At 37.9% G+C, this 27,635-nt stretch overlaps 1 protein-coding gene across 1 annotated transcript in view; it reads left to right on the top strand.

Annotated features, from left to right (window-relative positions):
• Nucleotides 1-27,635, top strand: part of GABBR2 (gamma-aminobutyric acid type B receptor subunit 2) — a 487,639-nt gene that overhangs the window by 308,841 nt on the left and 151,163 nt on the right. Inside the window, exons 9-11 of the mRNA XM_075142314.1 lie at nucleotides 12,559-12,639; nucleotides 15,807-15,957; nucleotides 16,436-16,568. Coding sequence (XP_074998415.1) covers nucleotides 12,559-12,639; nucleotides 15,807-15,957; nucleotides 16,436-16,568 — 365 coding nt within the window. The remainder of the gene's footprint in view (nucleotides 1-12,558; nucleotides 12,640-15,806; nucleotides 15,958-16,435; nucleotides 16,569-27,635) is intronic.

Below are 27,635 nucleotides of genomic sequence, written 5' to 3'. Positions count from 1 at the left end.
AGATTTTTCTGTACCTACCCAAAACACAGGAAAGCAAGACAATATTTTTACATCTTATACTGAAAAGCAGTTGGTAAAAGCATTTGGCTTGCTTTGCTAGCTCCCACTAATCTGTAAAGGTATTGCATAAGAAATTGTGTACAAGAAGTTAAAGAGACAAAAACTGTACCTAAGTTGAAGTAGTCTTTTTCTAATATAGTTTCATACTGAGGTTCTTAAAATTTGGGGGATTAAAGATTTATGGTCAAATAGGTAAAGTGCTTGCTTTTCATAATTCTGCTAACTATATAAAACACATGACATACATTATGATTCTGCTCCATTCAATCTTTTTTTTTTCTTTCTGAAACATTCTATAATTTAAATTTCCATTGAATGCTGTAACTAGTGAGGATTGGTAGCAATTGCCTAGATACATATGCACTGAGATACATACTTACTTCAAGTAAGACTTAAATCCCCTTCTCACAGTTTAATCACTGTGGTTTTGACTTTCAAACGTGTCACAATTAATGTTCATGGGACAACTGATTTTTGTAGATAGCTTATAGTAATACTTTGCTAACAGTTTCAGGGGAAAGCTTTTTGAAATATTTTTTTCTTGAAACTGTTTTTGGCATTTCCTACTTCCAGAATTCCTCCTGCTGTCATACTCTAAGCAAACCTCAGCTTTCTTTACTCATCGTGCATCTACTATTTTAACATTATCTCAGGCAAAAGGCAAAACATTATGCTAGAACAGGGAGACAAATATCCCTCACATTTGAAACACTAGAAATTTCAAGTTTTGATTCCAATTGTAATGAAAAACTGATGACATTAGTTTTGTACACTGGTTTTCCAGAGTTTTGTGCATCTATAGAGGTTGTTTAATCCAGTCTTTTATGCCCAGCCGATTGTAAAGTCTCTACCGTTCTTCACTGTCATACTGCAATACAGTGATACATGAGAAGAAAATGCATACTTCTGCCTTTCTAGTTTTAATCAGCTTTTCAAGGATTTTTGCCTTATGTTATATTTCATTCCTACAGGCATAAATCCTGTCCTCTTGTAACAAGTTAATGTTCAAACTAAAAACATCATTGCTATATGCTATCAATTTTCTGGGCAGAATAGATTCTTTCACACTATGAGTGTTTTGTCAAACTGTTTTCCCTCAGTACCTAAAATACCACTTTTGATTCTGGAAACTCTTAGATCAGTGTATTTAATTTATGCACAAAACCAAAGCTAAGCTTATGTGTAAATGCTTGTGTGATCTGGCTGTGCTTTGCCAGGCAACTTTATTCCAGAGCTGTCTGTCAGGTGTATTATATAACTGCTCTATATTAATTATTAAATCCTTTATTATTTAGAGCAATTATAATTCAATGGCTGTAGCTTTCCATGGGAGGTTTTTTCTCTTAATGCAGGCCTGTTTTCTATAGCTATTCAAACTCCAAATGAAGAAATAAAAGAAAAAATAAATCAGAATTTAAAATTAAATAGCACAACAATGAAGCATACTATATTTTCGAAAAATTTTGAAGCAATCATTGAAGATAAAATCAGGGACTATGACCTCAAAACTCTTCTTTGTATCTTAATCATTCTTCTAAACCACTTTCTTTGCTCTTAGCAAAATACATGTTTTTCCTAATTAGTACTAAGAGGAGATTACTGTTGGCTCTTTTTCTTCCTTTCTGTTTTTTCCAGTGGATTAGTAATACAAAGAGATTACTAGAAACAGGTAAAAGCAAGTGGAGGTTCACTGAAGTAGCAGGAAAATGGAGTTATTTCTCTGGAACTTTGACATTTAACAAGTTCCAGTTGGAGTGTGTTTTGTTCCCCTTGAATACAAGATCAGCTTACAGGTTAAAAAAAAATCTGACCAAACCAAAATATTTTCCTGAATGAGCTTTCTTTTGCAAATATTATTGTTTTAGCCTCATCCTGGCATCCAATCCACATACACTTACATCCAAAAAAAAAAAAGAAGGAAATTCATAAAGTGAGAAATATCATTGTAGGGACCTATTGGGCTGGGCTGGTACACAGAACATTTCAAATGCTGGTTTTTGAAAACACACCACTTATTTTGTATATCACCAGTCTCCTGTGAGTAGGTCCATCTCTTGGATCTGTCTCTGAAAGCCTGTGAGAACTGAGCAGGGCATGGTCATTTTTTCTAGCTGCCAGTATTTCTCACAGAGATTTCATGTCTTCCACTGCCCTAGGGCCTCACCACCTGCACCCCTCGGACGGTGCCACTGGCTTTAGGTTCCTCTCACGTATGCTTATGGTCTCACAGCTGGTACCCCAAACTTTCCAAACTTCTCAGGTAGCCTCTTGGGGGTCAAAAAGACAGGCAAGAAACACAGATTTCGAAGAGGAATTTCGCAGCAGCCACTTCTGCTTGTAAAAACATTGAAAGTAGCACTCTGGAAGACACTTTTCTCATCCTATGAATCGTGTGATTCTTGGGTTTGATGGGCATCCTGGGCTTGTGTAACGTTTCTTGTTTTCTCGCTCCCTGGTGTGCCGTCCCTAAATGTAGCAGTGACAAGGCCGTCCCTGATGGGGAGCGTACCTCCCCGCGGACAGGGAAATACAATCTGTGATCCCATGTGGCTCCAAGTTCTGAGCCAGGCTTCCGCGTGGGGAGCTGATTGCCAGGGGAGGGCTAGAGCTTGAGAGGCTCAAAGTCTGTGGCTTTCGATGGCTCTCTGAGTGACGGCTCTCTTGTTCATCTCAGCACTGGAACCTGGAAGAGTGATCTAGAGGAGTATCACTACTTGGGTGCCTTTATAGTCTCCCCTATATCTCGGCGAGGGCAGATGCAGGTTATTACACAAGTGGGCTCTTTGTTGCTCTAATTTTTTTTCTGGAATGCTTCCCCTACTCTTCCTGAATAAAGTATCTGGAATAAGCCAGCCTGGCTGAGTCAAAACTGGCTTTTCTGTACAGGAAAAAACCCTGGCAGTTACCGTACAAATTACAAGGCAGAAAAGAGCATAGAGTTTGCAGCTTTGTATAAATGTGTTCAGCACAACCTCAGCTATCTTATTTTGTGTCTTAGGACGAGGGCAGTGGGAATTCTGCCTTTGGGTTTGACCCTGAATGATGAACAAGATATTCAAAGCTCTTTATGTGCTACAGTGTTTTCACAGGCCACCTGGTGTAATGGCAAGAGTGGATATTCAAGGACATAGTGAGTAGTTCAGATCCAACACTCATAATACGCACAACAGCTGCTGCTCTCCTCCCATCTCAGGCATGGTAACTGTGAAACTCCAACCTCTAAATAAGGCACTCTTAATTCTGAAAAAGTTTAAGGACGCAGCGCGTAGGAAAGAAACCGGAGCATCTTGTTTTCTGACCTCTCAGCTGGAGCAGACCCGGTGCAGCCTGTCGTGGGTGCTGAGCCCTCCCAGGGGAGGGGAAGCACAACCCTGACAGATGGCGGGAGAAGGCCCTAATCATATAATCATAGGTATGCATCCAAATGTGCCATAACGGAGCCTTTGTTTTGTCCCTGCTTTGGGTGAGATTACCAGAAAGCAGACATGCCTTGCTAAGTGGAGGGAAAACAACCTTGTTGTGAGGGACTCAGTCACTTCGTCATGTCTATGCAATAGCTGGCATGCTGCTCTGCTCCTGTCCTCTGGCCAAGCCTGTGTCTTCTGTGGTGGGGGACATCTTTATTTCCGTCATGTTATGCATTTAAGTTTGGTTATGAGGTAAATTAGAAAGGGCCTCCTCAAAAGGAGGACTGCATCATGCAGCTTGTTCTGTACATCTGAGCAGTCCCCGAAAACACGGTGGCAGAGACTTGGCGGCACTGTTCAGGTCAGCTGCATCTGTCCACAGACCGGGGCTACTGTCGACGGTTGTGCTGTGCATCACCGCACTGACAAGAAAAGCCTCTCTGGGGAAAGAAGGAACCATCCAAGGTTTTCTAAGTAACTGATTTGTTGGGTTTTTTCATTTGTCTTCTCAACTGCAAAAAATAAGTGATACTCCACATTGAATTGAATTTAAAATTTCAGTTAGATAACTAATGTGTTTAGCTAAGTGTAGTATGCTTCTTTTGGTCATCCATGAGAAAATCAAATTCAATGCTAGGACATTAAACATACTGGAGGAGGAAAAGGTCACCCCGATTTTCTGTCTGATTCAACCAGAGTGTGCAGCTGGGCTGGAGTCAGGGTCACCCACGTCCCCAGGGCTGTATCTCCTGTCAGGACATCCCCTGGTGGTGACCAGTCACATCTTCTGTCAGGTTTGTATGGAAAGCTTAAATGCTGAGCCAGCAGATACACATGATGGAAGCCGAGATTAGGCTACTGTCTTAGATGTCTTGCATTTTTGAGCTACAGATGAACCTTAACCTGGTGAGTCAGAAAAGACTGACAGCAGTGTTATTCCCAGTCTTTTCTTCCCTAGATAAATAACACCACTTGGCAAATTTGTCTTAAATTCATAAGTAACTTTTGGGTTAATTAAAAAAATATTCTCTGGTAATTTGATAATGATTCAAATGTTTCTTTTGCCAAACTCTCCTGATAGTGCACCCTCTGCCTACTGAGTTTCCAGGGCACCAGAGAGATAATAATTGCATTTATTCTCCTTGGATAAGAGACCTGGAAAAGCTACTGCTCTGTCATTTTGGGTTTCTTTGGAAGTCTCATAGGTTGTCAAAATGGATATGCTGCCGTCCTATGGTTATCTTTAAATTAGTGCAGTATGACGGTATACCATGAATTGTGCCTCACGGTCTCTGATGTTTCAGCACTCTGAAATCAAGCTCAAAAGGCAACAAAACGTGACCACAGCTTCTCTCACTGGCACCTCCACCTCTTGCGCAGCCCTGGCTTCAGTTGTCCCTCTCCTGGAGAGACTCTGACAGATGGAACTGCTGCTGAGCCCTGGGCTGCTGCCAGGGGGACTTCACTGCAGATCAGTGGCATCCACGTCCAAACCTGTCACTGCCTGGACAGCCCTTCAAACCCGGGAAGCTCCTGAGAGGTCTCCCGGGAAGCCAGCCCAAGCCTGTGTGTCTGCACAGTTTGATTTCTTAACACACCCACTGTAGAAAATGGACTAATGTATGAGAGTAGAGGTACTTAAAAACACACAACAATTAACAAAGTTGTGCTATCATTTAGTAATTGAGAAAAATTCCTTCTCATGCTTGCTGCCTGTCATTTTACACGTGCAATGCTATTTCTGAGTCAGGAAAACCACACCGATTTTGGACTCTGCTAGGAAGAGGTGATTCCAAATGATAAATGAAATAAAAATCAATTTTTTTTAGCCCATGTTACGTTTAGATAAATATTAATATTAAAAAACACATGTATGTCTACACTCTGAAGTACTGTATGACTTCAAAGGATTTTCATTCTCTAAAAAGTTAATCAATTCATAATAGAGGATGAACAATAGAATAGGAAGACCCTTAGCTGGATTAAGATGTTGCAGTTATTACACATGTGTGTATCCTGAAATTTAATCATACCGTACCTATTCTTTGAATATTTCTTGTGTCTGTTAACTTCCTTAATGGAGTTAAAGGTAATTCAAATTACTGACATATGTTTCAGTGGTTATACAGTTTGATTATGATTCTCAGTTAAGATTTTGCCCTAGAAGTATTTGAACCAAAAAAAAGGATGATCTCGCATACAACCTCATTTCAAAACTATCAAGGAATTTATTAAACATTCTAAGAAACAGGAACTTCTTTCTAGAAGAGTTAATGTAAGCTCTGTACACTTGCTTCATCACACCAGTCATTATACTTCATGGATAATCTGCCTTCGTTATTGTATATTGGTTTATAACTTTCTCATTTTCCTGAATGAAAGGTATAATGATGGTGTTAACAATTCAGATTTTAAGACATAATTGTTTTAAACTCGAAGTCATTATTTTTTATTTCATTGTATAGCTCTTTGATACATAATATATAAATACCTAAGGTAAAAAATCTACATGAACTATATTACTAAATTTTTATGCAGAGCTAGAACACAGTCTAACAAGCAAAATAGGGGACAGATGTCAAATCAAGAAGATAAAAACAAAGGTTAAAGAGGATCAGTAAATTTAATTTTGATAAGCTTTTAAAAATGCAGATGCTTGAACTTTTTATGGAAAAATCTTCTTGGGCTATAAAATAACTAGATTTTTCGTGAGTTCAGGATGCTTAATGACACTTAATGCGCTGCTTCCTTACTTGCTTGCTATTTCCTGTTGGCTAAATACCATTACCAACATAGTGAAATAAGCCCAGGGTTAAGACTTCTTAGCTTTTATCCTGACTCTAAGGCTGACATACAGTGTTTGGCCTTTGGCTGGTTTAATCTTTCTGTCTGTTTTGCTTTATGGACGAATGAAAGATAGGACTTGAGAAGTGGCTATGAAGAGTAATTATCACTTGCTATATATACTGCTTTCCTGTATGTTGTGTGCACTGGGATCCAGGATTTCAGAAATAAAACACTAGACAAGAACTTCAAATGAAGGAAGTAGTTGTGCAGGAGTTAAAGATGAAGGTAATATTTCTTTGGGCAAAATCGATTTTTAACTCCTAATTACAAGTGTAAAAACTGTGATAATTCAAATCCTTCCAAAGGCAACATATTTTTCTTCCTTGATTCTTTCTTTTCAGGCAGCTTCTACCGAAGAATAATCTTCTATCTGACCTGACATTTTCTTCCTTATTTGAACTGCCATTCTTCATCTCAGCATTTCTGTCTTTAAACAAAGAAATGGTTGCCTACAAGTGAATGGAAATTCATGAAAAAGGCTTTGCTCATTCATTATTTATAAGCTTCTTGTGATTTTTTTTTTTAATTGGAAACTTTCAACGTGTATTTGTTATTGCTGATACGCAATAAGGATAACCGAAAAGCTTCCTGGTCCTGTTTGACAAGGATATATTATAAAAGTTAAGATTACATTAATTTGCTAAGAGTTTCTGCAGGATCCACAACACAAAATATTTCTGTATTTATTCTGAAGGAAATTAGCTTTCATGATGCTTGGTTTAATTCAGTAATGTAAAGGCATTTAAAACAGCATTTCCAGCTTTTGTGGTAGATCGTTATTTTGCAAAACAGCTTTCAAAATGAGTGAGACAATGGTAAGACAGGTTAGAAGAGACTTTGCAGGCAATTTGCACAGGACTTACTGAAATATGGGAAATGTTCTCAGACTTGCCATCAGTTTGCAGTCTCTAGCTTAGGTTTTTCACTGCTTGTGTTCTGCCTATCTTCTTTCCTGGGACTTGTTCTCTGAATACCCTTGGTTGCAGGATTGCTGTCGCTCAGTGTGGCGCATTAGCTCTTCAGGAGCCTTCGCAGTAGGTAACAGAGGGAATGGGAAAGAAGAGCTAAGACCTGTCTGTGACAAATGATTGCTAAGTGACTGACAGTTTAAAGTGCTATTGAAAAACATTCAGTCTTTAAAAGGGAATGTGACAAGAAGCCAAACTGGAGAAAGGCAAGCCTCAGGACACCGTAATATAATGTATCTGCGCACCCTTCGCCCCGTCTTTGGACCGAATGAGTACTTGTGCAGTGGCATGAGTTTTGATTCATATCTAGGAGATTGATTTGAAATTTGAAATGAAAATCCTTCCAAATTTAAGTGTCATTCTCTTCCTAAGAATCTTTAAGCATTTCAGGTGTGTATGGTCCATGCTCAGTTGCACCTGTTGGCTGCCACTTGGGCATTTTCCAAAATTCTTCTGAGATCTGATGAGTAAATATTTCCCATAGCTGTCAGCAGTCCTGCTGGGCTCCGATGCGTGGATGAGGAGCAATGGGCAAGAGCTAAATGTTTCTGTTGTAGGACAAGGTTTAATAATACTGGATCCTGAGGTAGGCTGCTAAGTGCTGAATATGCTAAGCATCTAATCACTCCCACTGAATTTCGATGGTTAAGCAAGGGGGGCAGCTGACAAAAAGTGGGAGAAGGGATTGTTAAACTGACGTCAGAGGAAGATTTTCAGGGAGTACAGTGATAATTTCCTGAGTGGAGAAGCAGGAGGAGCTATATAAAAAAATTTTGAAAAACTTTTCAAGGAGAAGGAGACATGGAGGCGGCACCTTATGCAGGGATGTTTTTTCAGGACAAACTAAGACCTAGATATTGTGTATGCTTTCAGCTATAGGTTATGTCTTTTTTCTGCTGTTCTAAGTTGAGAATAGCCTAAGTGTCCCTTAGATGAGAAACCTCAGTGACCTTTAGCTTATCTTGAGAATAGTCCACGGTAAGTTTATTAAATTTACTTTAAAATTTACTTCATATTTGTTGGAAAATGAATACTCATCACTTGCACATATTTGTAGTTTGCATGGAATTCTAACTTTATAAAGAGCTGCAGACATAACAAAGTATTAGTAGTGTCAAGCTATGGTAAGCTATTTAGAGCTTTGAGGTCCTTAATTTTCATTTACAGCCATGCAGTTTGGGCACCACAGTACTGTTAGGGCAGACCTGTTAATTTGTCTTTGTTCTGGTGGGCTAGTTTTTTACATTGGTATAATCAACTAGACCTGTAGGAGTCCATGAATGCATTCACATATCAATATACACATTTTTATAACTTCGTAGGATACCGTATTATTTCAGAGTGCCCTTACTATTATAGGCATAAATTATACCGGTGATTGTACTGGTGTAAACATGTTTATATTGGCTTAACTGCATCACCACTAGTGTTGTTTGTACCATTTCAGTCAGTTTGACATATTGAAGGTGCTATAAGCTTTAGATATAGACAAAGTCTTAGTGTCATTAGGAGCTAGCCAGCATTGTGTACATAGAGGAAAACAAGGAAATCCATCTGTCCCATCTCTTATGCATTGCAAGTGCTTTCTCTCATCCTTAAGCATCTCTCAGTAGAAACTATCTTCATGAGGTGTGAATAAGTACACTTACAAAAATGTAGTGGAAATGGAAATTATGACATATAGTGAAAGGAAGCCTCATCTGAAAATTCTCTATGTAAGTGATTATCAGTCATACTAGCAACCACAGCACTGTTGTGCATTTTGGTAAGTTTGTTTTACTCAGTTGTAGGATTATTTTTGCTTTTATTCAACAAGAACTTATAACTGCCTGATATACAATTAAAAATCTGTTGTATTAACTTTGTGAAATATGGCCCAATTAATTAAACAGTAGTGTCAATTTCCCTGGAGTTGCTTAAAGTGGGCTATAAAAGCCTGTAATAAAACATGTAGAAAAAAACTTTTTAATTCACCTTTAAGGGTAGTTCAGTTATTTGTTGGCAGGCGGCTTTCATCTTGGCCATATCAGTAATCTATTCTGTGACAATTAATTAATGACAAGGATTAGTTGTTTATAATTCTGTTAGATAGGCATAATTTTCAGTGACATATTTCTGGGCCAATTTTCTTTGGGTTGGTTAGTTTTCATACCTTTCTGTTCCTGTGTGAAAGAACAACTGCAGATTCAAGTTTTAAAATCACACCGCTCCTGTCATGGTATGGACAAACATTATGTCACAAAATAAGTATATTTTCCCTCATATTTTTCTTCCCCATTTTAACCTGAGCAGGAGGGTTTAAATACAAACTCTCCGTCATAAGTATGGAAAGATCAAGTTAAAAATAATGAAAGCACTACAGAAAGAAGACAACACTGTATTCTGAATATTGCGTAAAGCGCTTTGTTGATATATTTACTTGAAGGAGTTCGCTTCCTCCTGTCCTTTTGTTTTTGAACATACAGAGATTTTGACAGATACGAGCTACATTATACAAACAGTGTACTGACTTGAATAATTCAGAATTTCCAAAGGGAACTTGAGGGAATAGCGTATAGAAAAGTAGAGCCTGCAGTCCCATCCTTAGCTATGCTGGCTGTGCAAGAGAGCAGAGAGCCATACTGCTGCCTCCTTGCTTCCTTTAATTAATATTTGGAGGTGACTTTGTCACTGATCACCACTTGTGCTTGGGGAACTGGAAAACCAACAGTGGTACTCCTTGTTGGGAGTACAAAAGAGCCCAAAGACAATTTGTGTCTCCCTCTCAGCACCCCTCTAATCATACTATGATATGGACAGTATATCCTTCCTCTCAATAAAAATACGGTTTATTTCCCTCATAGACTACTTTCCACAATTGTAACTACTTTAAGATATCAAATATCTTTATAGCTTTTCTTAACTTCAATAAACCCCGACACGTGTTCTATGAACTGTCCGTCTCCATTTGTAAGGGACAAGGCACTGATAATGTGGTTCCCAGGCACTAAACGCTTTTTTTTCCACACTCTTGGGTTTCTAGGTCCAAAAGAGTCTCGCTCTTCAGCTCAGTCCACCATGGAAGTTTGTTTCTCTGAATAGCTCTACTGAGCTCCATTCCTACAAGGGCTAGCTCCTGGTACCCAAGCTAGCTGGTTATAGGCTACCTCATCTATATTGCACTACATTGCAGTTACCATCGTAGGCACATTCTCAACGTTACTTCATCTGTAAAGAAAGCCATGTAAGAATTTATAAATGTTGAAAAGAAATGGCATTGTATGTCACATGAAGCCATCACAGAAAAAGTTTCTCAATTGCAGTACCTTAATCTGTAGACCACAGATTTACACTCTCTTTTGTGTATGCTTCCCCACCTATTATGTGCTTCTCACTTCTAATCCAGTTCCAGTAACCGCTCCATGCAGAAATGTTTGTGGAGCAATTGCTCTTTTCTCTTTGTTGTTCATCAGAGCTGTCAGGTTTTAGCCTGTTGCTGTAAAGTTGTGGCTAGACCAACACCAAGGTGCGTGTCCTCCCCATTTGGTATAAGTAGATACTGTGGGCTATCTGGCATCTAATGTGCAAATTGTATGTTGGTATGCATCCTGCTGTTTGTCTCTCTTCTCTCTAGGTTGTGTTTTGATGCTTTAGATCTATAGGTAATAGCTGGCATGCTACAAATACAGATGGGAGTGAATTGGTTCAGTTTTTAGCAGTAACCATTTTAGCTTTTAGATGACTACTGGGAAGATTTTATTGTTTAATACTGTCAAGGATTAATGCATATATCTATTTCACAGAGAATTTTCAGTTGGTGACAGAAAGTATAAACTTATATTTACTCCTAAGAGTATGTAATGTTGTGTGGATGGGCTTTGTGAAACTGCTGCTGTAGAGCAGGGAATTGCGCTTTGATTCCAAACTAGTCTCAGGGCCCCACAAGTGGATCATGCTCATGTGAAAGGCAAATCAGTTTTCAGAACTACGAACTCCAGCTTTTGATGGGGATGTCGCAAATGCCTAGGTATCCCTGCCAGTTTTGCAGCCCAGTCTACAATTCTGTGTAAACAATTTTAACAATAAGAAGTGTGGTTTATATAAGGAAAAGTTTTGCCTCCTGTGAGCTCTCAGATTAGTATTAATCAGCCTGTAGATTTTACTGAAATGGAGCTAGCTGCTCCATTCAGCAGAGCTAAACAGGCACGATCACTTTGAGTGAGAAAGGAGAAAAGGTTAACGTGAAGCTGTTGGGTGAAATACGGTCTTTTCAAATTTGCCATCTAGTTCAAGATCATCAGCTCCCAAAATCAGTGTCACAAATGGGGTCATGATCTCAGAATTTAAATGTAAACTGGGTTGTGCATGCCCAGACATAGGGGTCTAAAAGGAAATTTTTGGCTTTGCTGAGCCAGCTCGTCAAAAAAAACTTTAGCCAATGTGCCTATGGTTTATAAGTCTCCGATCAAAATGTGAAAGTTTTAGTGTAAAAGTGATAATTTAGTAAGTTCCTGCACTTCTAAGCCAAACCAAAACCCCAACAGAAATAGCAGAAATTAATTGATGCCAGATGTCATCAGAAGGGTGGGACAAATGTGTGCCGGAGTTCCAGCTACCGTGGCCAAGGCAGCAGCCAAGCAAATTAAGTTCCTATATCCGCAGTACTCTACTCCATTAGGTACAAGAAGGCCATCTATGTGACGATAGTCCCAAAATAGCAGATGAGAGTAACAGTAAAATTTTAGCTCAAGTGCTCATTGGCTTTAATTATATAACATAATATGTTTTGCAGTCAGGGTACTAATGAGTTGCTAATTCCCAGTCAGAATAAGAGATTAGATTCCTAGCATATCTATTAACTAGCAAGTCTACTCCATACTGGGTGGAGCCTGCCACTACAACTCCCCTGGGAAACACTTCACTAAGCAAGATGTCCTAGTTGTTTAAAAGAGAGTGGAACGTGTGATTTAGCCATGTCTGTTCTCCCAGCAAAATGTCCTACCCGGTGTGAGCCGGTAAGTAAGTCTGTGATCTTTAAACTGGAGATGTCTGTGCCCAGTAATAACAATTCCTTGATTATGTAAATGAGTTCTTAAAAATACTTTGTGTTTCTTTAAAGAATCAGAAATATTTCTTTTAATGATGTTAGCTGTCTGGCATTCTGCTTTAATAATTCATACACTTCAGGCATATTTCTTTTCCTTTTGACATACTGTCAAAAAAGAAGGCAAAATCAGTGAAATAATTGAGAACATGTGAACTGCCTTAAACAATCACTCTTGTTTGTTTCTCTGCAGAAAGAAAGGAAGTGAAGGTGGGAGAGTACAATGCTGTGGCTGACACACTGGAAATAATCAACAACAGCATCAGGTTCCAAGGTAGGAGAGAAAACTGGAAAGACATACAGGAATGACATGGAGAGCTGTATGTAGTTTGTAAGACTGCATGCTGTTAAAGAAGAACTGTTTTAGGATTTTTAATATCAAAACGCTATGACACTGTATAAACAGAAAGGAAAGTGAGCTGTGCTTAAAAAAATAGAAGGAGAATTCTGGAAAGAAAATCGCAACGTTTTGATATTGTATACTTGTTTTTTGTTCCAATGACCAGGACAAATTCAAATTTATATGTGTACACAAATGTTCTTTGATATCTCAACAAGCTGCAGACATGTCTTCTATTTCATCCCCACCAACCAATAACGTTCTAACTTCATCCCCATTTCCCACTCCCCCAGCTCATCTCACCTGAAGGATGTTCTCGTGTGCTATGTTTGCACAATCAAGAAGGAGGTGTTTGGTTTTCTTTGGGAGATGTCTGTTAGGCAGTTAGAAAATACGATTTCAAAATACCAAGGCTAGCTTTAAGATGGCCCATGTGAAACAGGACTAGAGGGGGTGTTCAGCTCAGCACTCCCAAGGTCCACAGCAGGCATACAGCCTGTGTTGCTGTACCTTCTTGCAGGTTTTTTTTTCCCCAGGCTGCTCCAAACTTAACATGGGGACTTCCTCTGCCCTCACAGCAGTTGGAGCACGGGCATGTCCACGCCTTGCTGAGCATACCATCATGGCAGCCAGAAGTCAACTGAAATTAATTTTTAAGGGACTTTCCTGTTGAATATAGAGATATATATTCTTTTTAAAGCTAATAATTAAGATTTAATGTTGAGCTCTGTTATGGTGCAATTCAGTTAGGGAAGGTAAAGTCAGCTTCATGAGATCTGTGTGATTTCCCCTGGGAGTGGTGGATGAGTATTAAGCCGCTCTATCCTGTGCTCTACTACACCTGCCTCCAGTGTCCCAACACCCAAGGTTTGCATGAGCATCACTGGAGTTTCACTCCAGTGATCTAATCCATGACTGCGTGTCCATCTGCTGGAGCTTCCTACCTTTCCTTTTGGTATCCTTTGCTGGACTTAAAAGAGCACAGCTAGATGCACTTCTCACATCTGTCTGGTGAATGAGGTTTTGGAAATGAAGAGTACAGAATTTCTCCCACCTGCCAAAGTCTGGGACCCAGCAGATTATTTTTGCTGCAAGGCGGAACTGATGATGTAGTTGCTACTGATTCAATACCATTAATTTCCAGAGAATGTATGCAGGATGAACCGAGTAACAGGAGACAGGTTTTGTTTGTAACTCCATGCCTTTATGGACAGTAGATAATGGGAAAAATTCTCTGTTCAGGCTTTCTTCAGGATCAGACTCCTAGTTCTTGTTCTGATTACATCTGGTGTTCCTTCCCCCCATAGCCTGTCTTGGGTTTGTCTTAAGATGCATTACATGACTCACAGTGAACCTTCTCCATTTACATACTTTAACTTTTCATTGAGGCAGTCATGTATATGGTGTGGAGGACACTGTTGTTACATCTTCCAGGCAGCGTAAAAATCTTAGTAACTTTAAGTATTTGAAAGGAAGAGTAGTACATATAGCCTTGTTTAAACCATTGCATAAAATTGCACACAAGAGAGCAATAATTCATAATATTAGCAGCAATAGAATTTAATGGCCATTGCACAAATAAGAAAATACATTTTATAGAATTACTGGTTGTTTATATTTAATAAATACAAATCATCAATATACTCTGTATATTTTAGATACAGCAAGGTGGGGTTTTTTTCTTTAATATTAGTTATTTTAATTCAGGCATGTGCTTTATTGTATTTTTGGCTTGTTACCCATATTACCTAATTTTGTGAAGTGTCATGCACTGTGAACATACACGCTGAGGTGGGAAAGGGAAAAGGGGAAAATCTCAGGTACTTTTCTCCAATATCAAATCAGCAAATGGTCCCCTGACTGTCACTTTATTGTGATCACCTGAAAGGAAATTTTTTTGCAGAAATGTTGGGCATAAAGACCAAAGGATAGCCAGTTTCCATTGTCTTAACGGGTATGGATAAAATTCTCTCTACTTGTACAAAGCCTAGAATATTCTTCTAGGTGCAAAGCAGAAGAGTGGACATGAAATTTAGTTACAGCAGCTGCTAGTCAGTTATTTACAGCTCTGTGATCCGCAGGGCCCCAGAGCCGTTTTGTGAAATGAAGCTGCTCTGCCCCGTGTGGTTGTTCTCGCAGCCCCACGGAGAGCTGGTGTGAAAGGGCAGGCGGAGGCTCTGTAGGGCACACAAATCCCTTTCTGAAAGAAGACAGTGATGTAAAAGGCCTTTTGCCAATACCCTGCACCAAGGAAAAATTTAGTAAGCAGGTAAAATGGAGTGTGGGAAGTAGGGAATGCAGAGCTTTATTGCAGTTGTCGGAAAGTAATTCTTCTCATTAAACCAAAAAGCCTTTAATTAGTGGGAGCTGACTGTCGATCAAGCACATGGCTTTAAACATAGTTTTTAAGTTTGGACATTCAAGTCCACATCCGCAGGGATTTGCAAAGTGGGTCTGTCCCTATAAAACCTTTGCTATCCATTTTTCCGTCTTGTTCCGTTCTGTAGAGTCCTGAGGGCACCAACAGCCCTGCTTCTCCCCCCTTCAGGGGCTTCCTCCACCCTGCCCACAGCCCAGGACCCCATTTCAGCCCCCCAGGGCCGTCAGTCCCTGCCCCAGTGATGCCACACCAAGGCTGGTCTCCAGCTGTGGTACGTATCTAGACAGGCCGTTTGAATTTGCCCTGGTGATAATGACAGTATGCAGAGAATGGATGCCCTCTGTTTTCTGTTCATTGCTCTGTCACTTGTTTCAGGAAAGTATAACCTCCTGGTAAACTTTACAGTCATAGTATGCATTTTTGTGTTTATTTACACTTTAAAATGAGGATAGTTAACATATATTTTACGGGGTTCTGCATTAGGTTTTTTTGTGGTTTTTCTTCCAACGAGGATGTTTACTTGCTCCAGAAATACAAACCTTCTTGTCAATCAATGTGACTAACATATGTCTGTCAAAGTCAATGATTTCATCAGCTACTGATGTGGTTCACAGTTGCTAAATATGCTAAATCAAGGTGTAGTACTTAGGAGGGGCAAATTATCTTACAGAAATTCTACATCTGGCTGAGCTGTAGCCCTTTTTTCTTCTTGTAATTCTAGGACTTGAGCCTCCAAAGGACAAAACAATTATACAAGAGGAGCTACGCAAGATCTCCCTGCCTCTCTACAGCATCCTCTCTGCCCTCACCATTCTAGGAATGATAATGGCCAGTGCTTTCTTGTTTTTCAACATCAAAAACAGAAATCAGAAGTAAGGCATACTTCTATGACTACTTCTTTCGTATTTAAATGCCATGTTTGTAGAGTCTGTCATCTATATATATATATTAAGGAAAATGTTAAAACTGTAGAAAGATGATATTTTAGAACTATTTAATTGAAATCGCTGTGTAATATATTCACATTGAAACAGATTGTCTGTCTGTTAAGACAAGTTCTTTCATACCGTCTGGAAAGTGTAATTTTTGTATTTATGTTTGTCTGCTATTAACATTAACACTAGCTAATTAATCCATCAGTAAAATAGGAGGTCTTTTTACTAAACATTCAAAAACCTGAAACAATGCTAGACTTTATAAAACAGCCAATAGTGTGCATGCCTATAGATTTCATGGAGTTCTACAAGAAGGGTTATCTGTTTGCCTGGTTACAAAAAGCTCCTCTTTATTGCTCTAATAGGCTAGCAGTAATCCTTTCTTCTTTAATGCACTGTCACTTTTTGTTCATAGACTAATAAAGATGTCCAGTCCCTACATGAACAACCTTATTATCCTTGGAGGGATGCTTTCTTATGCATCTATTTTTCTTTTCGGTCTTGATGGATCCTTTGTCTCCGAAAAGACATTTGAGACACTTTGCACAGTAAGTAATTCCATATATTCTAGTTTAAGATGGTCTTGCAGAAAGGTCTGCAAGATATGCAAACAGAAAAGTTCAGTAGTTGGATGTCTCATTCTATTTAATCACTGATTCTCTTAGTTCTTTCCTGAGATATTTTTTCTGGGACCAAATTCCGAAACATGCATAAAGCTATATTATTATTAGTGAAAGCTTCAGGTGCATTGGAATTTGGCCTCAGACTAAAAGAGTAGATGTACTTTCTTGTTTTGAAATTATATATATGAAGATGATTTATTAAAGGCTGTGTTTGTAGCTTGACAACTAGTAATATCTGTGAAGCACTATGTTTTCTTTATAGATTCCATATTACTTTATGCTTCATGACTGCTGCTTGTTCAGGTCTTTTTATTCAGACTTTTTGGCTGAATCTCCAAAGACGACTACTACTATTTCCAGGCTAGACTATAAACTCACAGAAGCCTAGATCCATGTAGAATGCATTCCAGTTAAATCAAAATAAACAACTCTAAAATATGTCCACCTAGAAGCTTGTAATGTCTTAATTGCTTACCATAATAAGGATGTTTCTATGGTTTGGATTTGCTGCATGAACTGATAGGGAGTTTTGGCTGCTATTGCTTTTTGGCTAGTATTGCAAGCTGATTGCACACTGCAGCCAGGCACCAATGCTGACTATGGTAGGTTCTCAGCTCCAGAATAATTTAGAATAATTTGTGTGACTAATAGCAGCATCATTATATAGTAGCTAGACTTCCGTGAAAAATCTTGAATATTGCTTGCCATGAATTCTCTCATGGAAATCCTGCTTTGACAACAAACTGGAAAAGTTTAAAATGTGAGGACCAAAGACTCAAATACTTTGTCTTTCTGTTGCCTACAGTAGTCTTCTATTTTTGTCAGTGCATCTTTATAATCATTAGTACTAGGTGATGCACTCAACCCTTTAAAATGGAGGCTTCCAAAATAAATTCTGGGAGCAACTTGACTTACAGAATTCTGCTCTATAGGGACATTTCAAAATAAGGGAAAGAACTTCACTGCAAGGATATTCCTTCCAAAACCAGTACAACTAGCATTTAAATTTATCAAATATTTTCTCCTCAAAAAATGCTAAGACTATTCTTCGTCCATTGCCTGAGAATATCAGACTTATTCAGGAGTTATCTTCACTATGTTTTTCATCCTTCTTCAGGTCTCTAGACATATGCAGTTCACAGCACCTTTGTTTAGGAGTCTGAATTTCTGATGTCATCACTGGAGAGAGATAAACTTTACTTCCAGAGAATAATTCGAAGCATAAAAGTTGGATGGCTAAAGCTAGATGGTGCAGATACTTCCCAATATTTCAACTGAAATCCTCCATACTGGCTAAAACCACTATAGAAGTGAAATATCATGTGACTTGTTCAGTGACACCATTTCAAAACACTAGAGACCTCTTTAGTACATGTCAAGATGCACTAGAACATTTAGTATAGGTGAACATATAGGATTTTCTGGACAAAGTCTTAGCTTTCTTAATTGGGCCTGGACACAGCTGTATTTTAGACACCTAAATGTTAGCAGCAGAAGAAAGGAGAAGGAGAGAATATCTAGTCTTCCTACAGCTAGAGTGCAAATTCTCTACATAGGTAGTAGAAAGAGGTGCCTCAAAGACTTCAAAATCCTGTTCACCTCTCCCAAACTAAGTATGTAACTTTCTGAATACATAGGGGCCAATAGGAAGTGGGAGAAGTCAGCATCCATTTTTTATCCAGCAATTATGCCCTTTTTTGTGAACCAGCTTCTAATGGAGCAGAAGGAAGCCAGTTGATGTCAATCCCCATTCTTTTCTCACCCTCCATTGTAGAAAAATCTAGTGGCAGGAGGTGCAAATTTTAGGTCCTGATGTCTCCTCAGCCTTGAGAGGCTTGTATTCAGAGCTCCTGACTTCACTGCCAGGCTGTAGGCCATTGTGTGAGTAGGCTTCAACCCTCCTCTTGAAGCAGCCAAGCATTGACGAACAGAAGGAAAGAAAGTGGGAACCAGAGGTACTTATCAGCACAGAGCTGTTCTAAGGAACAGGTTTCCATCCAGATTTAGCTATACAAAACTAAATTTAAGTCCTTCTTTAAATATGAAACAGCTCAGTCTTAACTCTGAAAAATGAACCAACATCCAAAATCCTGTGTCTTCAAGCTAGAACACTTTAGCTATCTGATTTTTCTCTAATTTGCTTCTCAAAATGTAACCACTACTGTCATATTCTAAATGCAACAAAATGTAAGTGAGGGCTGCTTTGCTCTGTGTTATCTTGCATATCTCTTCTGTTTTTTTTTTTTTTCTTCCAGTTTGTATCTGTCACATTATGTTAACACTGTTTGCCTGCCTGCCGTAGAGGGAAAGATCTGGACAGGCACTTGAATAAGATAACTACTTTACTTAACTAGCCAATAAAAGAAAGGGGTGGGGGACAATACTGTGTTCTTGACGCCAAACATCGATTAAGAAGTATCGCCACATGCCTTAAACAGAGATTTTTTTTTTTTTAATATAGTTAAATTTTATAACAACAGAGCAAAGTCTGTGAGATTTCTCCTCAATCTTGGCTTTCCAGTACAGAAGCATTTCTGTCTCTCCTTCTTTTCCCCCAAAACATCCCCGAAGTGCTGGATACAGTATCTACATTTGGCGCCATTTCATGAACATCCATCTTTCCATATGGGCAATATGCTTAGTGGTTTCATAAAGACTATTTGCAGATACTGGTTCTTATAGGATCAGTCCAGTACAAATTTCTCTTGATCATCCATTTCCCTGGAAATGCATGATTTTGATTGCCCATTCTAGCCATATTGGAGATTAGTTTGAAATTCCCATTTTATGCAAGACTGTGACTTAGTCTTTAAAAGAACCACCTACGATGGAGTGTGATCATAAAAAGCCATCGAGCCAAAAACATGTGGGTATAACTATAACAACTACGTCTCAGGCACAGAGAAGAGTCATGTCAATGCAGGGGGATATTTTTTTGGTAGGGAAGTAAAATTTTTGATTTAGCCTTTATAAATACATGCAAATTTAAAAAGCTGTCATTAGTGTTATCCCCTCTCTAAGCCAAGTAATCACCCTCTTCCATATTTCAAAAGTGATTAGATCTCACCAGAGCAGCACTATATACTTGATAGCAAGTTTATTTAATGAGATATGTTATATATGGTTTCTGTGATCATTCTGACTTACAGTTTCATTTTCTGATAACTTTTTGACAACACTTATAGAAGGTCCTTAAATATTCCTGAGTCTACCCACAAAATTCAGGAAAAATGGTTTCCAAATTGTAGGTATTACATTCCAAATCTATTGTGTGTGCTTCCTCTATAGCACAGTGTTTGTAGCATTGTTTGGAGGGTGAAGTGCTTTGCAATCTTTGGTCTTTTCTGACTTTTCTACAACCTACATCTACATATAACATATGTTTTACACTGTAATATTCCAAGGACACTGAAACATGATACCAAATTACACCAGTAACACCTGGAAATTTCAAAGGATTTCTTTGATAAGTTGTACCACTTTTTTCACTCTGTAAGGCACTGGCTGTAGGAGGATGTGGTATATAAGTCAATATGCTGAAACACAGAACCAAGTGTTAAATGTGTTTGAGAGTCAGCAAAGCACTTTAAACATATGGTCAAATAATTTGCTGAATAGGGGTATTATGTAAATCTTTGAAATTATGTAGTGTTGACTCTGTGCTAGAGTGGGTAATTGGTTCCCAAACTAACTCATTTTTATCTTGGTATGCCCATTTTCTATGGAAAAGTAATCAAGTATATTTAAATACCTAATAATTTTTGTTCTTATGGTAAGAATTCATAATATCAAATGTAGCATTATTTAGTTCCATGTCAGAATTAAGATTAAGTATCATATTGTAAAACTCCAGTTACATGGAATTAAATCTATCCAAAGCAGTAAATTCTGAGAAAGTGGTCAGTGTATTATAGAACCATTAGATCATGTCTTACTTAACAGCAACTTCATTGGTTGTACAGAAAAAGGAAAAGGAATACAATATTTCTTTAAATGCATATGTATGCCAAAGTAGAAAGTGTTTCAGATATGAGGCAGAGAGAGCGAATGAGAATGATCTATCTTTGTTTTTAATCTCAGAATTACCATGATATCATAGCAAAAAAGAAGTTAGAAGTAAGGGTGTGAAATGAGATGTGATGCCAACTGGAAAAATGCAAGCAAGTGGAAAAATAATTGAAAGCATTCATTATATGGAAGAGAGAGACCCAAAATTAGCAATGCCAGTGACATATCCTATGAATAGGTTTTAAGCCGACATACTAAATAGAGATACTTAAAATAGAGAGAATATTAGATATGATCGTAACGTTTAGACTTCTGTAATACGTTCTACTGAGAATTTCACACTTTACATTTAAGACAAGTGATGTCTTTGCAAGTTGGAATTGCTATGGGATGAAGGGCTACTATGGCCCTAAGGAGGAGCATACTCTCCTCTTCTGTGTTATGCATCTCCCTCAAACAGGCACATAAAACGGTGTTCATATTCTCCGGATATAACGATTAGGTAGAGGCTGAAAGGAAGGCTGTTTTAAGTACTCCAGGTTGCAGTAAAATGCTTATAGTCTCCACCAGAAAGGTCTGGTATATTAGGTAGTAGTAGACTGAAAAGCTCTGCTTCTCCTCAGTCCTGGCAGTCCTGATGTGTAGCAGCACTTTCTCCTAGAGAGTGTGCTACATTAGTTAATCGGAGTGATAGGCCAGGGGCAAATGATCTGTTTGGAATAGTTCAATATAGGATTCACGCTGTTCTGGGAGCTATCTATTCTGGAGATAGCAATTGTCTTCCAGTCTCCTTTACGCTGGAGAGTTCTGCAAAGGTGTTACATCAAAGATAAGAGGATCTAAGCCTTGCAATTTACACAGTCACTAAAATTAAGCATGCTTTATCTTGTTTATCTCATTAATTAGCATAACTGATATGAATGGCCAGAACCAGGCAGATATTCTGTGATTCCTGGTGATCCCACTGAGCCCTGTCAGTGTTTTGCCTTGGATAAAGTAAACAGAGTGCATGAAGGTTTTTGCACACCTGTGGTGTTCAGCAGTGCCCTCATCCATCCCAGGTTGTTCTCAGGCCTTATCACTTCGAGTTTTGCCTGTTTAACCATTTTTGGGGGAACTGACTAAAAGGAAAACATCTGGGCAGTGCCACCTCAAAGCTGTGGCTGTCTTGGTGTACTATGGGCAAGAGGCACTTGGACTAGACCCTGTGCTCCCAAATAGCATCTAGCTTTGATATTTAGTTAGTAGTTGATGATGTGCTCCTTATTCGTACTCGTTATGCTCTTCAGGCATTGCCATAGGTTTTGGGTTCCCCCCCCCCCTTTGGACTTTACATTTGCCTAATTCTTTTCCTCAAATTGTTTAATTTTGGCCAGGAATTAAAAAGGCAACAGATAGACACTCAGCTGCTACTGAACTGCAAAAGGATTTAGACCTCTAATCCATTACTTTGTCTCTGGAAACCATAGCCTTTGTTTGTATTTTTAGTCTGGCCTTTTTCATTTTGTATGTATTGTTTAGTTTATTTCCTACTTAATTGTTTAGCTGTTAATTTTAATCTCCCTTTTCTATATAATCACTTCCATAATTGTCCTCACTGTCGTTCAGTCTGAGACTGATCTCACTCCTATTTAATTCAAAGGCAATTCTGTTACTGAGTTTAACATGAGCCTGATCAGCTTCTATTTTAGTAAATGACATTTTCTTGGGGGAAAAAAAAGTAGAGAGAAAAGTTACAAGGCTGAATAGATCCTTGAAACAAAATTATTTCATACACTGAAGCAAATACACCACAACCTTGCCAGAGATTTATTAAGGTAATATTTTTAGAACATTTTGCCTCTCCTTCAGTAGGACAACAGCCAGATTTTAAAGCCCCCTTTTAGAATCAGGAGCAATTGTAATATCTTTTACACTACCAATGGATTAATTCTGAAAAATGGTCTGAAATATATTAAGAAATCACTACAGGAGATCTCACAGCATGTGAAGAACCACTGTACTTAATTTATGTGAAAACAGCAGGATTCAATTCTCTCATGTTATTGCCACTTACGTTTTACAAGAACTGTGCCAGTGCCACACAAATTCTAAAGAATGAGTTAAAAGTTGTAAACACGTGTCAAAAAATGTTTGATATAAATGAAAAAAGTATAGTTCAAATGGATGAACTCATTCTTTGGGGCCTGCCTGTGCTCACACTGGGGATTTTGCTATGGTTAATAGAAGCAGGATCAAGCCCTAGTGAAAACTTGTTGAGATGACACAATTTGTTCATCAAAATTACCCTTTATGTCCCCAGTTTGCCAAGAAAAATAGAAAGTGCTTAATTTTCAGCTCATGAGTAGTCCACAGAAATCAACAGAATTGTCTACTTAAAGATAATTGTGCTCTCCAGGGCTAAACCCACAGCACGGTTTATTCTCGCGTTTGTCACTTTTAAGTGCCTAAGTCTAATACTAAGATGCCACCAAGCTGCTCAGTGCTAATGTTCAGCTGCAGCCTAACCCTGTGGGCACTGCAGCTTCCAACCCGGTGCGTGTGCAAAACTGGCTAATTATTGATATTCCCAAAATGAATCAGTCTGAGTCTCATAAACTAAGCTGGAGAGTGTCTGGAGTGTCAAGTCCAATGAAAGATTTGAAGGTTTTTATTTAAAAGAAACCATTGAGGTCTTTTATTTAAAAGAAACCAAAATTGAGGTCTTGAAATGGCAAAAATGAGGCTTTCAAGATTCTTAAATCTGAGTGATTCCTCTGCAGGAACATAATCTAAATGTTTTGCTAACTGAAGAAGAAATTGTTAAAGAACCAAACAATTTAAATAACTGTTATTAAAAAAAAAAGAAGTCACCTGGAGAGGCGATAAGTAGTTTGTAGCTTTTTATGCAATACATGGAAGTTCTTTGTGCTGATATTTGGTTTTCTTTATTCTTCATTCTGAGTCTTTAATCCCATCTTCTTGTTGTTTGCTTGATATTGGCAAACTGGATTAGTATAGCAAATTTAAAGCTGCCACACAAAAAAAGAGAATGTGTAGTGTATTCAGTTTAGAGGGTTGTTTTTTTTTTTCTTTCAACTTAACAGAGGAGTAAAATACATCACTTTCTTGATCAACTGCATTTGAAATTTTTGTATTGTTTTCATGAGCTCAATATCTTCCCAGGCATTCCGTGTCAGTTCATGACTGTGTGGTCTTCTGAATGTGTATGCAGTAGTGGTCAAATATGGAAGGATAATGGAACTTCTTTAAAAGTGAAACTTTTTACCTCTCATCAATTCAGTCCATTTTCCAAGATAGCCTTATTTTATAATTTTATGTGGAATTGTAATTGTATTAAAATATATTATTTAAAATAAATACAAGTAATATCGTTGTTTATCTGAAAGGTAACAGTACCTAAAATAGTGGTGTTGTTTGTAAGCTTCATTCTTAGAGTATATAAACAAGGAGAGACTTTTACTTCTTTGTTCAGGATGTTTCTGATGCTTTCACCACTTACTAATTTCCCCTTGTTCACAATTAGATGGCTTTTTTTATTAATAACGAGTTGTAATATAAAATAACGTTGTAGGTCTGTTACACAGATACATAAATAGTAACGACTTCACTGTTCACCTAACAAGATGATTGGAAAGATGCAGATAGATTTGTGTGAAGATATCAAATAGCAGCATTCAAAACACAGGCTAGCCAACTAAAGCTCAAGGTTGAGAGGAAATATGATTCAAATGGAAGTAACTTTATATAAGGCTGTTAAGCTATCAGTGCTTGTTATATGATGGACGAATAGTCTTACTTAAAAAAATAAAAGATCTTTAGCACCTTATGGATAGGTTCAAAACAGAGGCTTTTTGTTGCAAAGGGAAATTGAAAAGAAATGCTCCTACATGATATGAGAAGCATCTTGTTTATAAATGCAGTGACTCTTTAGCTGAACCTTACAACATTTCTTTAAACATTAATATTTGACAAAGGTGGATTTTTGTTTGTTTTAAATAAACATCATATCTGTTACAAGTCTGGAAAAGGACCCAGAATGGTCTGTTTCTCTGTGGAGACACTTTCAGTGTTTGGTGGTCGTCAACTGTGTTGTGCACTAAATAAATGATTTCTAGCTTTTTCAGCTATCACAAGTAATGCACCTGAAAGAGCTTCTATCAATTTATAAAAAGCACAAATTCAAATCATCGGTGCATACATAGTATTTTCAAAAATAGACTCTCAATCAAAATAGTGTAGGAATTATAAAGAAAAGAAACTGCATTTTAGCATCTGCATAGACATACTTTATTGTTGTATACCAAACGATATTATCTCCTTTGACATTTGCGAGTTGTCTTTGAATGATAGAAAACAAAAAATTTGTAGGAGATATCCAGTCAGTCAAAACATCTTATTCAAAAAAAGAAGTAACCAAGAAATATAAGCTGATAATTGAAGGTATATCCTCAAATTCAGTGACGGCATGAGGAATTTTGTAATGACCTAACCTTTTAAGAAAAAGATAAACAGTAGCTGTTTTTATGAATTATCCTTCTCTAGGAGCATAGGAAAGTTTTCAGGTTTTGTGTCTAGCTTGGAGTAGGGGTTTGAAAGCAAGTTTCCCGTCTTCTAAGGAGGTGCCTTTCCTGCTCGTTTGCTGGGTCTTGCTCAGCCTCTTCTGCCGAAACGCATCGTTAAAAACTTCCACCATGAGAGAATTACTGATCGATTGTGTAACATCACGGTCATGCTCTCCAATTATTGGTGTTATTTTTATCATGTTCTTTCAAATAAGTGGGATTTGGAGGTATAATACATTTACGAATATAAATGGCCAGATATATGAATTTCAGAGGCTTTTGCTGTTTTCTAAATTTTTCATTTTGCTGGCTGCATTCATGAATTATAGCAGACAAATTCAAGGTCATTTTCTTCAAAATTAAAAATTTATTTTAATCTGTAACTTATCATCTCATTCTTAGTGCTAGCGATCTCATTTTGACAAAATCTCCTGATATCTTCAAGCCAGAACGTTTCCAATATAGCCAATAGTTATATTATTCTAATTTGCATAATCCAGATGAGAAATACATAAAACTATTTGAATCAAACATGATAAAAATAACATTTTTCTGAATATCGAGTTAGAAACATATTATGACCGTAATTGAATTTATTACTATTCCCAAGAGGCAATTACTGTTTCAGTGAGAATAAAACAGTCTTATTAGAGACATGAAAATACCATGTATCTGTTTGCCAAACATATCACTAAACTGTACACAAAAGAGCTGAATATTTATTAATATCAACAAAAAGATTGAATGCTAAGAATGGTTATCACAGCTCAGTTGATGTGAAGTCAAAAAAATATGTAACTGGCTAATATGAACATGTTGATATGAAACGTATTTTTTAAATCACTCAGAGTTGATCTAACTGTGGTTTTAATGAAGTCATTAGCATAATGTATAATAATGGATAACAAGCAAAGACATGAAAAAATATTTAAGTTAAAAATATTACTTTGCTGACCTAAATATCTATTCCCATTTTTTTTTGGTTATGGGTTTCTTTTTCAATACTAGATTCAAGAAAGTCACAAAGTGGCATAACTCACGTGGTTTGAATCTAATCACAGTCAGTTTGCTGATTTTATTAATAACAAGATTAACCAGCAATCACTGTAAACTATGTGTTCAGAGTCAATATCAGCAATGCAACAGATAAACCACATTAGCTGTTAATAAAATGTTAATATATACATACAAATACCTAAACAGTCTTTAATCCCAATATTTTCTAATAAACACACATGCTGAATTACATGCAGACACTGCTGCTCACAGGACGCACGGCTTACCAGCACACCTTTTCTTCTGGGAGTGCAGGTTCCCCTATACACACCCGTCCTGTAGGACATGCGGGTTCTCTGCCTTTGTGTGTATCTCTGCAACCCGGTAGTGCCCACGCCAGGGAGACAGCACCCCCCGAGTTCACTCTTGCACACTCAAGGTGTGTGTCCCTGCGTGGTGCAGTGTTACCAGTTTTGGACATGTGCCCTCTCAGATAGTTTTGGGTGTCCATTTGCATATATTCCTCTTCCCAAAACCCAAGGTGCCTGTTCTTTATGTACTTTTTTCTCACTAATTCACCATTATTGACCATACGTATCTTCTTTATTTTTTTGTTTATTTTAAGGAACTGTAGTCACTTGGTGTCTTTTATTGCTTTATCAATATTTTTTGAGTAAGCCATATCTTTTTTTTTCTTTTCTGCCTTGATAACCCGTCACTAATGTTTACTAAAAATCAGAATTTTTATTCTACAGAAAATTTAGGGGAAAAAATCACGTTTTGAATACAAAAATGGAAATTCTGAAGAAGTTTGGAAAGGCAAAAACTAGATAACATGTATTTAGAAGTGAAACATTTAGATTATTCCTAATATTGATCTTAGATCCCAAGTTTTGCATCTTACTACAGCACCTAGTTTCTCATCAATATGCATGTCCTAAAGTTACAAATTAAAAATTCCAAACTCTCTAGAAGTCAGATGTGAAACCAGGTTGGTTTCCAATAAGAAACGTTGCCTTTAGGTCATCTAAAAATTTTTTTTCAAATCCTTTCTCAGAATGTCCTGGTTTCGACAAATCAGGTTGGTTTTATATCAAAAAACAGCTCTACTGGCCAAGGATGCATGGTCCATATGGCCAAAAGAAGGCTTGTTTCCCCCGTGTCTAGCTTTGCCTTCCCTGTCTTTAGCCATTGTCTCTCCCCCAGTTTTTCCATCTGCAATGCACAGTGCATTTTGTTTTTACTTTTTTGTTGGCTTTTGTGCAGTCTCCCTTTTTGATAGCCGGCCCAGGTGGAGTCTCTAGAGGCAGGAGGAGATTGTTCCTCCTCCTTGTGATTTCTCAGGCTCTCGGATTCAGCCATAGGCTTCCAGCTCCCCGCTGTGCCTCTTGCATGGTCTTCCACCTGCTACACTCTGTAGTCT

Source organism: Calonectris borealis, chromosome 2 (assembly GCF_964195595.1).
Source record: "Calonectris borealis chromosome 2, bCalBor7.hap1.2, whole genome shotgun sequence".
Taxonomy (NCBI): domain Eukaryota; kingdom Metazoa; phylum Chordata; class Aves; order Procellariiformes; family Procellariidae; genus Calonectris; species Calonectris borealis.
Note: the sequence above shows the minus strand (reverse complement) of the source record. Positions and strands in the feature narration are given on the sequence as shown.